General features: G+C 42.6%; 1 protein-coding gene and 1 long non-coding RNA gene across 2 annotated transcripts in view; one reads left to right on the plus strand and one right to left on the minus strand.

Annotated features, from left to right (window-relative positions):
- LOC308466345 overlaps nucleotides 1-15,411 on the minus strand; it is a 201,577-nt gene that overhangs the window by 158,865 nt on the left and 27,301 nt on the right. The window lies entirely within an intron of this gene.
- On the plus strand, nucleotides 524-9,849 carry THAP1 (THAP domain containing 1). Its single transcript, XM_080987029.1, has 3 exons — nucleotides 524-1,341; nucleotides 7,045-7,240; nucleotides 9,303-9,849. Exons 1-3 carry the CDS (start codon nucleotides 1,271-1,273, stop codon nucleotides 9,702-9,704), a joined length of 669 nt encoding a protein of 222 aa, XP_080843155.1. The 5' UTR covers nucleotides 524-1,270; the 3' UTR covers nucleotides 9,705-9,849.

Here is a 15,411-nt window from a genome sequence, read left to right on the forward strand (position 1 = left end):
GTTCCCCTAATGTTTTCTCACCCTAGAGCAGAAACCACTTCGCTGTCACAACATATCCATCCAACAATTTACTCGTTAGCTCCACATTAACGAGAGCCTAGAAAAAAATAAATACACATCTTCTAACCCAGGATACAACACCCACTCCCCTCCTGTCTCCCCATGGGTGCTGGGGGCGGACAGGACCCACAAGAACAGGCTCACAAACTGGAGCATGAAACAATTGTTCTCCTTCTACTAGCATCCCCATCAACAGATAATGAACATTCCATACAACTCCATACTTTTTACCTAATGGCCTAGATTTTAAAAAATGAAAGTCCACAAAGCAAAATTCAAAAAAGGGCACATCACCCTTTGGGGCCATTCCATCGAGGCTGGTGGTACTTATGTGCAGAAATTGTATGAGACCAAAGCTGTGCTACTACAGGGGTTCCCTGAGGAAGGCCAAGGGTGAAACAGATACCCGCGATTCCAAACACAGACAGCTGCACCTCAATTTTTTAAGCTACTGTTGACTTTAATCATTTGTTTTTAAATACCTGTTTCTGTCTTTTTTTTTTTACTGAGAATTCTAATGTTTTATATCTTTGTAAGACAACCACTGCACAGTTCACAATTAAGCAATATAAACTGTGTATATAAGCAAAATATATGTCTTGTTGAGTTAAAAAAATTCCTTATTACTGTACTTGGTTACTTAGGAGTAAGCACAGTTTAGTTCAATGGGGTTACTCTTAAGTAAGTAGGAGCAAGCGCGCAGCCCTAAAAGGAAGAACAAATCATGCAGAAATTCTTCCATCTGTCTCTCGCTTCAGTTTCAGAACGATTTAAAATAGGCATCTGCGAGAGGCCACCCTGTGCGCAAGCTCAGCTTTCAAACCAGCCCTTTTGAAGAGGGCAACAAGCCACTGTTCGGACGCACGTACAGTTACGAGCGCGGGAGCCAAGGTAGGCACGTCAAAATCTGAACGGCCACTCCTATTGGACGCGCCGAGCAGAGACGTGCCGCACCCAAACCACCGCGGGGCGTGACCAATAGCAAAGCACGGTGGCGGCGCTCTCGCGAGAGTTGCTCTGAAGCTGGCAGCGCCATGTTGAAGTAGGGAGAGGCCACATCCAGCTTATGTCGTTCTTCGGGTTTTTTAAATTTTAAAAAAGGGACGCGGAGGCCTCGGGGAGGTATTTGGATCTTCGCGGCCTTTTAAGTGTGCTTTCGAGCTCCCGAAATTTTTTTTTACGGCGGTCGAAGGAGGGCGGCAGCGAGAGGATGGTGCAGTCTTGCTCTGCCTACCGTTGCCGGAATCGATACGACAAAGAGAAGCCCATCTCCTTCCACAAGTGAGTAGGGGCGGTGGCACGAAAGCTTGAAAGGAGGGCGCGAGGAGACAGAGGGAGAAAGAGAGCGGGAGCGCGCGCGCGCGCCCACCCGGCCGCCTGAGCGGGCGGGAAAGGGAGATGCCGTTTGCTTCACGAGGCGGAGCCACAGCGCGTGCGCGCTGCGAAGGGGGGGAGGGGAGAACTGTTAAAATGTACGCTGCTTCGGCCTTTACTGAAGAGACGCGGAGACCAAGAAGGCGGGGCTAATCGCGCTCCGGTTGTTAATTAAAAACAAAACAAAAAAAAATATAACCCGTGATGGGGGGCGGGGCCGGGATTCGAAGATGTGCTTTGTGGGCTGCGCGGTGGGGATGCGCGTGAGGCAGATTAACCGTCACTGACAGGCTACCTCAAGTGCCATCTCCCTCGAGGCTAATTTCTGGTGTTTTCCCTCCCTTTTTCTTTTGGTAAAAGCACAGAAAAAGCGCCGTTTTTACCCGTTTGCAGCAGCATTTAAAAGAGTTTTCGTGGCTTCACAGGTGTCTTTGTTGCTGGAGCTGTTGTGACCCCCTCACGAGTTATAATCTTCTGACGTTTACAACAATAAACACTGTCTTTAAAGAGTCTCAATGTTTTGTTTTTTTAGTCCAGGGGACGTGCTCTCTTCTTTCCGTTCTGCACCACCCCATCTATCTCGTAACTACTTGCTGTACTATCACCCTCTGCTTCTTCCATAAATATTCCATAAATATCTTTGTATTCCTGCAGGTCACCTCTATCTCTTTTTTTTTTTTTTAAAGCAATTTATTAAGTTTTACAATAAAAATAAACATAATAAACAATGTAACATTGATCTTAACATATTTTCACATTTTCTTTGGACTTCCTCACATCTCCCGCTCCCATTTTCATCGTTATAACGTTTTGTCAGCAATTTATCATCTTATTTAAAATTCTTTTATCCCTTATATTTCATAATCTTATAGTTCTCAAAAGGAGCAAAGTTTCACAATCTTACTTATTTTCTTAAAAACTTCTAAATTTAGTGGTGCTCAGTTATTTTGATCTAGCGTCTTGTTTAGCATTCACTCAAATTACAATACTTTTGTAAATAGTTCTTAAATTTCTTCCAGTCCTCCTCAATCCTCTCTTCTCCCAGGTCACGGATTCTGCCGGTCATTTCAGCCAGTTCCATGTAGTCTATCAGTTGTATCTGCCATTCTTCCAGTGTGGGTAGATCTTGAGTTTTCCAATGTTTTGCGAGAAGTATCCTTGCTGCTGTTGTTGCATACATAAAAAATGTCTGGTCCTTCTTTGCCACCCCTTGGCCGACAATACCCAAAAGGAAGGCCTCTGGTTTCTTAGTGAAGGTATATTTAAATACCTTTTTCAGTTCATTATAAATCATTTCCCAGAACGCCTTCACTTTAGGGCAAGTCCACCAGAGGTGGAAGAACGTTCCCTCACACTCTTTGCATTTCCAACACTTATTATCAGACAGGTGGTAAATTTTAGCAAGTTTGACTGGGGTCATATACCATCTATATATCATTTTCATTACATTTTCTTTCAAAGCGTTACATGCAGTAAATTTCAATCCATTGTTCCACAACCTCTCCCAGTCCTCAAACATGATATTATGCCCAATGTCCTGTGCCCACCTTATCATAGCCGATTTAACCGTTTCATCTTGTGTATTCCATTTCAACAGCAAGTTATACATCCTGGAAAGTACCTTAATCTTTGGTTCTAACAATTCTGTTTCTAATTTCGATTTCTCCACCTGGAACCCTAGTTTTTTATCATTTTTAAAAACTTCTTTAATCTGAGCGTAATGTAACCAATCTCGCACTTTGTCTTTCATTTTCTCCAAACTCTGCAATTTCCAATTGTCTCCATCCTTTTCTAGTATTTCCCAATATTTTGGCCATTTAGCCTCCATATTGGGTCTTTTTCGGGCCTTGGCTTCCAAAGGTGAAAGCCACCTTGGTGTCTTATTTTCCAGCAAGTCTTTATATTTTGTCCAGACATTAAACAATGATTTTCTGACAATATGGTTCTTAAAGGCCTTATTTGCTTTAACCTTGTCATACCATAAATATGCATGCCATCCAAAAGCATTGTTAAACCCTTCCAGATCTAGCACATCAGTGTCCTCAAGAAGTAGCCAGTCTTTTAGCCAGCAGAACGCTGCGGCTTCATAATACAACTTTAAGTCTGGCAGGGCAAAGCCCCCTCTTTGTTTTGCATCAGTTAATATCTTAAACTTAATTCTGGGCTTTTTGCCCTGCCAGACAAACTTAGAAATGTCTCTCTGCCACTTCTGAAAGCACCCCGTTTTGTCCAAGACCTGAAGTGTTTGAAATAAAAACAACATCCTTGGCAATACATTCATCTTGATAGCAGCAATTCGGCCTAACAAAGAAAGTTTCAATTTTGACCAACTATCTAAGTCTCTCTTAATTTCTGTCCAGCATTTTTCATAATTGTCCTTAAATAGACTTAGATTTTTTGCTGTTATGTTTACCCCTAGGTATTTTACTTTTTTAACCACATTAAGTTCCGTCTCATTCTGAAACCGTTCTGACTCTGTATCAGTCAAGTTTTTCCCCAAAACCTTAGTTTTCTGTTTATTTAATTTAAATCCAGCCACCCGACCAAAGTCATTAATCAATTGTAATACTCTTTTCGTACTGGGCTCTGGCTTCAGGTCACCTCTATCTCTTACCCTCCTACTTTTCTGTTTTTCTCCTCCCCCTTCCCCCAAATCTATGTATCTCCATCTGTCAACTGACCTCTTTTTTTTTCTTGCCCAACAAGAGGTTTGCTTGTTTTTTAATGCAGTACACTGAGTTTCACAGTAATAAATAACACCATTTCAATGAGTTTGGGTAGACCGCTGTTTCCCAAACATGGGTCTCCAGCTGTTTATGGAGCTACAACTTCCATCATCCCTGACCGCTGGTCCTGCTAGCTAGGGATGATGGGAATTGTAATCCAAAAACAGCTGGGGACCCAAGTTCGGGAAATGCTGGGGTAGACCCAAGATCAGGGATGGGGAATTGGTGGTCCTCCAGATGCTGTGGAACTTGTGTTGGCCCCAGGCAATGTGGTCAATGGTTAGTGTTTATAGCGGTTGTTGTCCTGCAACATCTGGAAGGGCAGAGGTTCCCAACGCCTAGATCTTTCCACAAAGAGGTGGGAAAGAAGCACAAAACAGTCATTTGGCATTTCACATCCGAAGACCAAAATCAGAAAAAGGTCCACAGCTGTTTTACAGTTGTTCACATCTGCTGACTAGCAAATCATTGCAGGCATTATTTGCTGCAGGGTGGTCCTTGAGGAAAGTCCTATTCCTAACTCCCCTAGTTTTAGCCAAATCATCATTGCCTTGTAGCAGCGGCCTGAAAACTGCTAAGGGGGCTCTTGCTATAGGTAAAGGGTAATTCAAGTGCTTCCCCTCCTTGGCACGATCAAGAAGTTGCACTCTTAACAGGATTTCCAGTTGAAATCCAGTTTGTAGAACCAAAAATGAATTTCCCCCCCGTTTTTGCAGTGCTTTGATAGAACTCTGCCTCATTAAACAAACGAGCAAACATTTAAAGCTAAGCGAGGATGTTTTTGTTTTGCCTGGCAGGCTTTCTGAGCTCTGAAATTCCTTGAGACAAGCAGAAATTCAGGGATGAGAAAGTTTTTGGCTGTTGAAACTACACGTGTTGCTTTGCTTTTTTAAAGGCGCACAAATTCATTTACAGGCTCCTTTTTGCTGCACTGCTTTGAAAGTTATCACAACTTAAGCTGCATTTGATTTAATGGGGATTTATTAAGCAACTAACTCACTCTGGATCCAATCCCATGTTTTCTAAAAAATTAGAAAGTGAGTTGAATATGGCTAAAGGGACAAGGGCTGTCTTTAAAGACTGTATGCCTGGTAGAAATTCAGCTGTTATAATGTTCCCAACATAGATATATATGAGGTGCAGCATATGGAATATCTGTCTATTATGTAGCCTTTTAAAGGCACAGAAGGTTTTTTCTAACTCATGTCCACCACCACTATTGAAGCATAATCTGTAGTAATTCCTCTTGTATCAAGTGAACAACTCATGCTTTGATTTACGAGTATTTTATCTGTAGAGGCGTTAGCTGTATTTCTCATTCTAAACATCTGTTATAACCATCTTCCTTCAAACCATTTACTAAAACTAGTATTAAGCGTATCCAGGCTATCTTATGACTGCAGAACCAGGGAAATCTTCACAGCATTCCATGGCTTTGTAGATCTCAGCGCCCAACGTTCAAGATCTGAGTTTGACAACATTTACTGTTAGGATATGGACAGCCCACAGCCTGTTCTCTGGCAAATTTTACAGGCTTGAAGAAACAGCACCAGTTTCCCTCACACTGGTCATATTGCCCTGCCCCTGAGCCAAGTTGAAACATAATCCTGTAAACTTTCAGTGGTACTCTGTGTTCCCAATAAAGCACATTTGCTTTAGTTTTAACAGGTCAAACATGCACTTTAGTTTGACAGTCGTCGTCTCATTTTTTGGCCAAAAACACAGTTCTGTTTCAGCTGTTCCTTCTTACTGTCCAGTGAAAACCTATATTTTCAAAGGAGAAGTAAAAAAGAAAGTAAAATCTTTGAAGTCTGTCAGGTGGTTAGAATTACATGGACTGAAAAGAGGTAGATCTCCTGAGTTTTGTTTTAATTCTTTGTACTCCTTATTTATAAACCAAATAAGTAAAACACATATGCTGAATATGTTCTCTTATTGTCATCTTTTCTGCACTCACTGATAACCCATCTACCTTTTTCTTTTTAAAAACGCCAGAGTTTTATTCTGTGAGGATATTTAATTTTGTGAAAAGTCTGTTAATGTTTTGTTTGCCACCTTAGGCTCCTTTGGGAGAGCAACATTCAAGGGCACTACTATAAAATGAAATCTCCAGCCCTGCCTACTTTATTTGAATTTTACATTCATTCCTATGTACTGCCACCATTTTTCTACAATTCTGATTGGAACCAGAAGCAAGTCCTGTGTGGAACTCCTGTTATTTATATATTTTAATATCACTTTGAAAACAGCTTCTGGGACAGTTTATTACTGTTGCCTGGTAGACAAAGTGGGGAAATATCCTTGCTAGTTTATATAGGATGGACCGACGGAATGTGTGCAAATAATAACCTATTAATTGCCTAGCCTTGTTTCAATGTTGCTCTAAGATTGCAGCCCTAAATGCCTTACTTTATGAAAGTCCCATTGCTTTATCAGTTTATTTTAGTTAAATTGCAGTCCCACCATGGTCAAAGACCAGCTTAGGAGCCTTAGGAAGTGGTCGGGATGAATCCTGCGCTGCTAGAGTCTCCAGTTACATCTGTGGAGAGCTCATCCTTTGGTAGTGGGGAATGGGATGTGTTGAGGGTTGCTGTGGATCTACAGGAGTCAAAAACTTCTTTGGACTCCTGACACAGTATTAGAGTTGGAGAACAAAAAGCATTTAATTTAAATTGAAAAGCCAGAAGGAGAACAGAATTGGGAGAAAAATCAGATTTGAAATAATGAGCTTTTAAAATAAGTACTTCTGACTTTTGAATATTAGGTACTAGTTGGTGAGTTCCCCAATATTTCTCTACACACAGGACTGCAGTTCCCCAGCATTCTTTGAATAATCTCTCTGCTCCATCCACCAAATTCTGCTCAAATTATGTTTTGTTTCTAGGTTTCCCCTCACAAGGCCTGATCTCTGTAAGAAATGGGAAGCTGCGGTTAGAAGGAAAAATTTCAAACCAACAAAGTATAGCAGCATTTGTTCTGAACATTTTACTCCAGATTGCTTCAAAAGAGAATGCAACAACAAACTACTAAAAGACAACGCTGTGCCAACAATATTTTGCCATACAGAACCAAATGTGAAGGTAAGTGAGGTTTGTGGATCTTTTATAAAACGTCTATTATTCACAGATACATTTGTTTATACATAAGCAGTGGTTCTTTTTCCAAGCAACAGATATTGTGTGAAGAGGAGAGCAGTTATTAGCATTGGCACCAAATAGGAGAAGGCTGGATTGCTCAGTTCCTGCTTCTTGATATAGTAACTGGAACTGGCTCTCAGCTCCTCTACTACTCGCTCCCATTAATTGAACACTTTTTTTTTTAGTTGTTGGGGGGGGGGGCTTCAGTGTAAAAATGTGAAAGTGGCTTTTTCATTAGGCTGCAACTTTTAAAGTGTTGTTAGCACTTTTAAACACATGGTCCTACAAAGGTCCTACACCCAATAAACTTGATGGCTTCCATAAGAGCTCGGAGAGAGTGAATGAGCTGTGAGCAGTGCTTCTCCTTTAAGGTGGTATACTATTAGCTTTCCTCACCATTGCAAGGGCACTAAACATTTGACAGTATGTGTGGCTACAAAGTACCCCGTTTTGCCTTATGATTCCTGGAGAGGATCGCTGCTCCAAACTACTCACTGTAAGGCCTGTAGCCTTGCCTGCCAAAGGTTCCAGGTTCAGCCAGGAAATGTCCCTGGTCTGAAACGTTGGAGTCCTGCAGCCAGACAATGTAGACAGTACATAGACCAATGGCCTAAAGCAGTTTTTGTATTGCATTTGTAAGCCTCAAACCTTCTTCCCACCTTCTCAGTAGGGGGAGTGGGGAGATGAACTGCTGGGGGTGGGAGGGGCAAGATGGTTTTCCGACTTCAAACTCAATTCCTAGTTGTAGGGCAGGGCGATGTATCGATACAGCGTCTGAAATCAGTTTGAAGTCCACATTGCGGTAACAGCTTAATAGTATTCAGCATGGCGATATACTGCAAATCATGATGTGTGCATGTGTGTTATGTGAAAAATAATGATAACTTCTCTCATGATTCCTGCTGCCCCTGTTGCTCTGTACCAGGGGTCAGCAAACTTTTTCAGCAGTGGGCCAGTCCACTGTCCCTCAGATCTTGTGGGGGGCCGGACTATATTTTGAAAAAAGAACGAACGAATTCCTATGCCCCACAAATAACCCAGAGATGCATTTTAAATAAAAGCACACATTCTACTCATGTAAAAACACACTGATTCCCGGACCGTCTGTGTGCTGGATTTAGAAGGCGATTGGGCCAGATCCGGCCCCCGGGCCTTAGTTTGCCTACCCATGCTCTGTACTATAAAATAACAGTTGTAACAATATGCTAAAGGCAAGTAAAATTTTATCAGTTTTAGACTCCTAAGTAGTGGCAGATGCCAGGATATTACCACATTCGCCTCTACATACTTCCATCCTTATTTCAGACATCATATGTCAGTATATTGCTATGTTTAGCTGGTGAAATATCACGATGTTGAAAATCAGACGTCGCTCAGCCCTCCTTAGAAATTTAAAAGGAGGCATTCCTACGCCCACAAGAATATCCTCTATTCATGGATAGATTATTGCTTTTATACTGGAAAGCTGCTGCATAGCAGCATTCTCATCATCAGCACCATTTTTGGTGCCCCTGGGAATCTTCTAATGGGGTTTATCACTCTTTCCCATACACCCTGAGAAGTGCCTGGGTTTCTACATGGTGCAGTAGGACAGGGGAGCTGGAGTGTAAGTGTTCAAGTCATTGTGGTGTGGATTAATCTATCCTCAGTGGTTACATTTCAGATGTGGCTTGGTAGTGAGAAGAGAATGGTATCTTAAGGAAGTATAAGGCTTTTGTATCACTACAAAGAGGGAAAATGGACGACTGAGATGCTCAGAGATATACCCAACTGTCTTTAAATAGTGTAAAAATGTATAATACCAAAACACGAATGGATACAGTTATCAATCTACTGTTAAAACTGGCTATTTAAATAGATACTTAACACTGTAAATTGTGAGATTACAGTTTTCGTCAAACAAGCTCTACTGATTAGCAAATTGTAGTTGCTGCCTAAAAAAAAAATTACAGGTGCCTGTAACAAAACAAACTTAAATGGTGTGTTCTTGTCTTGTTGTTTTTAGTCTGAAGGCACTCAAGAACCACTTGAAGTACCATCTCCCCCTTCTCCTTCACCTCCTCCTCCACCACCACCTCAAACTGATCCAAGACTAGTAGACCCCAGCATTGGATTATTAATGCCCCCGCTTCACACTCCCAATAATATTGCTGTTTTTTGTGATCACAACTATACTGTAGAGGATACAGTACACCAGAGAAAAAGAATTCAGCAGCTGGAAGAGCAGGTGGATAAGCTGAGGAAGAAGCTTAAGACTGCACAGCAGCGATGTAGACGTCAGGAGAAACAGATTGAAAAACTGAGAGAGCTTGTTCAGTTTCAGAAGGAAAAAGACGTCATCCCTGGCAAAGGTGGCTATGTGATTCTGCCTAATGACTATTTTGAAATTGTGGAAGTACCTGCCTAGAAGGTTTATGTCTATATTTATGGGGCACTGCCAAATTGAGCCTCATCAGACTAACTCAGAAGTTCATTTTAAAATGCAATGCTTTCTAGTTCTGTGTAGAAGATACTTCAGCCCTTGAGCATATTAAAAAATTGCTATATAAGAATTCTTCGTCACTGACTTTCTGGCATTTTTATTTATCAGTTGCTCAATAATGATAGTTGCAGTAATTGCAGGAGATGATCATTTCATGTGAAGGTTCAGTTTCCGGCCCCTGCACGCATTGGCAGAGCATGCATAAGTGCGTTACACCTTGCCCCCATTACACCTCTGTTCTGCCCTCTTCTGGGTCCATAACATTCTTCACTTATAGCATAGTCCTATGCATTTCTGTTCATAAGTAAGTCTCACTGTGTTCAGTGGGGCATACTCCCAGGTAAGTGTGCATAGGATTGCCGCCTTACAGAACACTCCTAAGTACAGTGGTACCTTGGGTTAAGAACTTAATTCGTTCCGGAGGTCCGTTCTTAACCTGAAACTGTTCTTAACCTGAAGCACCACTTTAGCTAATGGGGCCTCCTGCTGCTGCTGCGCCGCCGGAGCCCGATTTCTGTTCTCATCCTGAAGCAAAGTTCTTAACCCAAGGTACTATTTCTGGGTTAGCGGAGGCTGTAACCTGAAGCATATGTAACCTGAAGCATATGTAACCCGAGGTACCACTGTATGGTTACTCAGACATAGATCTGTTGAATTGACTGGGGCTTGCTGTTGTTGGGTGTTGTGTAGCCAACACAGAAATTTAGTCAAGCAGTTAAGCTCACCACAAGAAACCACTGCGTAGCAGAGATAGCTTTTACTTGGCAAACTCACACTATATACACACACTAGTAACAGACAATAAATCTTTACTCTCTGAGCCCAGAGAGGGTTCATTGCTTTCACAGTCCTTGCTGTGGCCAAAGTCCACAAGGCAAGTACTAAGTCCAGTTGCTTTCAAAGTCCTGCAACTGTTAGAATTCTCTTGAGTCCAGAAGTCTTGTAAGTTGTCCAACTTCTCTCCCACAAGCTCTTCTCAAAGTCTATCACGTTTTCACAGTTCCATAGATTTCTCCAATGGCCTTCACAAGTCTCCACTAATCCCCAACAGTGTGTGCCGTAATCTGACCCCTTTACATACCCAGCACTACATGCTAAACTTACCTGGTAACACAGATAAAATAGTCACAATATGCCTGCAGATGCACAATTCTGCTGACTCAAGTAAATTAAACTTTTTTTCACTTTCCTTAGCACTTACTCCCAGGGAAATGGGGTTAGGATTGAGCTGCAGTCCTGGCACAGTCAAGACTCTTGTGATTGGTGTTTAAAGGTATGATGGAACAAAGAAGAAAAGGCAGTGTCAGGTATGTAGGGGGCAAGCCATGAAGGTCAAAACCAGCTCCAGTGCCAGTAACACCTGTATTCAAATCCCTTATTTTAAGAGTGCTGCTTTAATGTGCTTTCTACAGCTTTCCCACATCAACAGATGCACTGCTGCATCTGCAGCCATTTAAGTTGACCGTGTTAAGGGTAGCTCTGTGTAATGCCTAACAATCCAGCCTTGAGATTATGGAAGCATAAATGACCCATTATACCCTCAGCAGATATACAGGCTCACAGTATTTTCACTAGAGCATATCTGGAAGGCCTACCTAGCCACTGCTCCAATCTTGGAGCGCAGGTGCAAATCAGGGAGGCTGAAAGCTATGTGCAGTGGGTGTCCCTATCAAGTCATGAGACCTGCCTGCCATCACCCTCCTAAACCAGTTTAGGTTCATCTTCAGCCAGCTCAACTTCATTTGATACTCAGAGTGGAGTAGATACTTGCTAAGTTACCAGCACTGCAGGAACTGGGTTAGTTGGAAAAGGGGTGTATCCGGCAGACATCAGGACACTGAGTGACACCCAAGGTGGCACAAAATCTTTCCTAGCAGATTCATAAGCAGATTGAAAAAGGGAGGTAAGAGCGGACACCTGAGACTCTGCAGGACATTATTGGATGTAGGGAAGAAGCAGGTTGAGAGTTACCATTCTTCAGAAGCAAAAAGAAAAAATAAATTATTCCCTCGCCCTTCCAGACAGCTTGCAAAGGAAGCAAGAAAGAGACGTCCGTAGCAATAGCGTAGCTCCTTTGTCCCAAAAAATTGCAGTTGTGGGGAAAGGAAGATCAAATTCCAGCCAAATGACTGAAGAGGATTCTTGCGATCTGGATTCTTCAAGTGAAGAAGATGATACCTTTTCCCATGATGACAGATCTGAACAATATGTTCCCCACAGGAAAGCAAACGTTTCTACAGGGGATAGTATAGATCGTCTGGGTGATAGATATGCACCGTGGCCTCTTCCCCAGTATGTTTGTCATTGTAAAGATGACCGGAGGGCCAGGTCTCCTCGAAGTATGAACCGCCACCCCCAGCGGCCCTGTTTCGTTCATAAACCGAGGGAAATATGCTGTGCTAGGACTGCCAGCGATGTGAATATGGATGAGGTCCTATCCTTGCTGCCAGGGCGCCAGCGGAAGACACGCCAGCAGCTTCAACGGGAAAAGGAGGCCGCCGTCACTCTCCAGTCTGCCTGGAGGGGTTGCCAAGTCAGAAAGGATATTAGCAAAATGAATAAGGCCGCCACCCAAATTCAGGCAGCTTTCCGAGGGTACATGACCCGGAAGGAATTGCCTCTGGGACTCTGCGGTTACGGCAGGACCAATCAACGAAAGTTGCAGAAGAAAACGAGAGCTGAAGGCGAGAGCAAACCTTTCCCTGCACTCCTAGATTGCCTTCAGCAGTTTGGTTTGGTGTCTGGAACAAAGCCTTCCGGCCAGAGCATTTCCCTCCCAAATGGCAAGCCAAGGAACTATTCAAGAAACTTCATAGAAGACTATCCACTTTTGAATCCGAACGTCACCTTTTTTGAAATTGAGTCCACCCTCAGACCCAACAGAGAAGTGTTCACGTACACCTCTTTCAATGTCTTTGCCACGGGAATTCAGGACCAGAGATACGAGGATGCTGCCGCCACAATCCAAGCAGCTTGGAGAGGGTACCAAATCAGACAGAAAGGAAGGCCTATGACAGGAGAAGAAAAAAGACCCAGAAACCCTATCTGTTCTAACTTTGCCATGAAGAAAACCCCTTGCAAACACTCATTGCCGGGGCCAGCTCCCAAGGGGCCCAAAATCCGTCAGATCTTTGTTGCAAAGGCAGACCTCCATGACAGATGTAAAGGCACCCTCTCGCTAAGAGATGCACCGCAGATTCGAAATATTAATATATACGCAGTGATAAAGGCCATGCCAGATCCTTCCCGGAAGCCGAACATATCCATACGGGTGCTGAGCCCAAATGCTGTGGTCCAGGGATATGAGAGAGAGATGAGCAGCGGGGTGCAGGCTCTCTACACTGTCCAAAATAATAGCGCTTCAATGCCCTCTCAGATCCTCATTCATGTCAACACGCAGAAAAGAAAGGATGTTCTCTTAAAAACTGAAAAGAAGAAGCAAAAGCCCTGAGAGACCCCTCCAAGGTCAAAGTGCTTAGTAAAGGCTTCTCTGAGAAACTGTGCATAGATTCAGTTTTGATTGTAGATGACACATGTGGTCATGCATTGTCCATCTATACAGGCAGAGGGCCTTCTCGGTGGTGGCTCCCGCCCTGTGGAATGCCCTCCCATCAGATGTCAAGGAAATAAACAACTATCTGGCTTTCAGAAGACATCTGAAGGCAGCCCTGTTTAGGGAAGCTTTTAATGTGTTTGACGTTTTATTGTGCTTTTAATATTCTGTTGGGAGTCGCCCAGAGTGGCTGGGGAAACCCAGCCAGATGGGCGAGGTATAAATAATAAATTATTATTATAAATTATTATTATTATTATATAGAATGCATGGGCTTTGGGGGCTTGCAGAACTTCATTGCGGAAAAAGGTGGTACCCAACGTTCAGCCTTTTTTAAAAAAAAGAAAATTAGATTTAAAAAGACAGGAAAACTGCAAACTAGCCCATTTTCATCACTAAGGTCCTTTCCATAATTTACATGGTGATAATCCTGAATTTGCCATCACATGTGCACTAGATAGGGAACTGCAGCCAATCCTGCCTTTGGTGAGTGTCTCCAATACAAGCAAAATACACATATTAGGATAAAATGTGTATTAAATTGCATATATTTGTGAAAATAGCATACAAAATGCACATTCCAAGGGAAAATTAGTCTGCAAAAATGCGTATGTTAGGTAAAATTGCTTGCAAACATGTGTACATTAGAGAACCTTGCACTACAATGCTTCTGAATTTTCACGAGGACTTTAAAAAAATAAAATAAAAAGAAAGCTGATGTGGAAATGAGGAGAAAATTCAGTCTTGCCTGTTGGATCAGCTTCTTTACATGGAATGGTGAAGGTGCACCGCCTAGTCTTTTGGCTCAGGCAGCAAAACACATTGGACCAACCCTGACAACATGCCAAATAAGACTTTCTGGTAAGATAGGAACCATTAGGAATCAGTGCTGCGTTTGTTCTGTGTTCTTGAGATCACCAAAGGATGCTGCTGCTGCACTTTTTTCTAAGCTCCACTAGATGTCCCCATCTTCTTTTCTAGCAGTGACTATGCTAAAGCTTTGCTGTTGTTGCAGAATTCTCTCACCACTCTCCTCTCACCAAAAAGGAAACTTTGTGCCGTAATAAATTAGTTAAGTTTTAAAGTAAAAGTGGACTTTGGCTTGAGCAGAAGAGGTTACACTATAAAAGGTAAAGTTAAAGGGACCCCTGACCATTAGGTCCAGTCGTGGCCGACTCTGGGTTTGCGGCACTCATCTCGCTTTATTGGCCGAGGGAGCCGGCGTACAGCTTCCGGGTCATGTGGCCAACATGACTAAGCCGCTTCTGGCGAACCAGAGCAGTGCCCGGAAATGCCGTTTACCTTCCCGCCGGAGCGGTACCTATTTATCTACTTGCACTTTGACGTGCTTTCGAACTGCTAGGTTGGCAGGAGCAGGGACCGGGCAACGGGAGCTCACCCCGTCACGGGGATTCGAACCACCGACCTTCTGATCGGCAAGTCCTAGGCTCTGTGGTTTAACCCACAGCGCCACCTGCATCCCTAGACTGTAGTGTATAATTGGAAGAAAAAATGAATAGGGGAACACAGAGAAACACTTTTTGTCATTTCATTTCACTTTTAATTTGTATACCGCCTTTTCTATTTTACAAGGCAGTTTACAAGCTGAAAAAACAAAATAGTCAGCAAAAATCACACACGTAATAGCAATCTGATCCAATACAAAAAAGTCGCAATAACTTTAAAATAAACAACTCGCCGTATATCAAATAAAGCAATATTCAAAAAGCTATAAATCAATATTTAATAATCCATTAGCATTATTCAACAATCCATTAGAATATAATAGTAAACAAATAAGATGGGAAAAGAGATGCAAGCATGTGAACAAATAATAGGCAAACAAGGAGCCAAGGAAGGCATGGTTTGGGGGTTGATTGATGACAAGAGGTATTGCGACATGATTCCTGCACTTGTGTTATGAGAAAAAACTGCTCCTTTTCCCTTATGGGGTACCCAAGAGCCCATATAGAGTCCTTTTGTAGGTTCTCTATTGGTAGGAGAAAATAACAGAGGCCAACCAGAGAATATTGAGAAGCAAAGCAGCTAGTAAGCTTGATCTTTATTAAAGCTGTTGCA

This window comes from Podarcis pityusensis (assembly GCF_964106645.2).
Source record: "Podarcis pityusensis genome assembly, chromosome: 17".
Lineage (NCBI taxonomy): Eukaryota > Metazoa > Chordata > Lepidosauria > Squamata > Lacertidae > Podarcis > Podarcis pityusensis.

What these genes read in the sequence shown, in the direction of transcription:
- THAP1 (XM_080987029.1), top strand. Translation starts at nt 1,271, where the DNA reads ATGGTGCAGTCTTGCTCTGCCTACCGTTGCCGGAATCGATACGACAAA. An exon ending in AAGCCCATCTCCTTCCACAA is followed by an intron (nt 1,342 to 7,044) that starts GTGAGTAGGGGC and finishes TTTTGTTTCTAG; the next exon opens with GTTTCCCCTCACAAGGCCTG. An exon ending in ATACAGAACCAAATGTGAAG is followed by an intron (nt 7,241 to 9,302) that starts GTAAGTGAGGTT and finishes TGTTGTTTTTAG; the next exon opens with TCTGAAGGCACTCAAGAACC.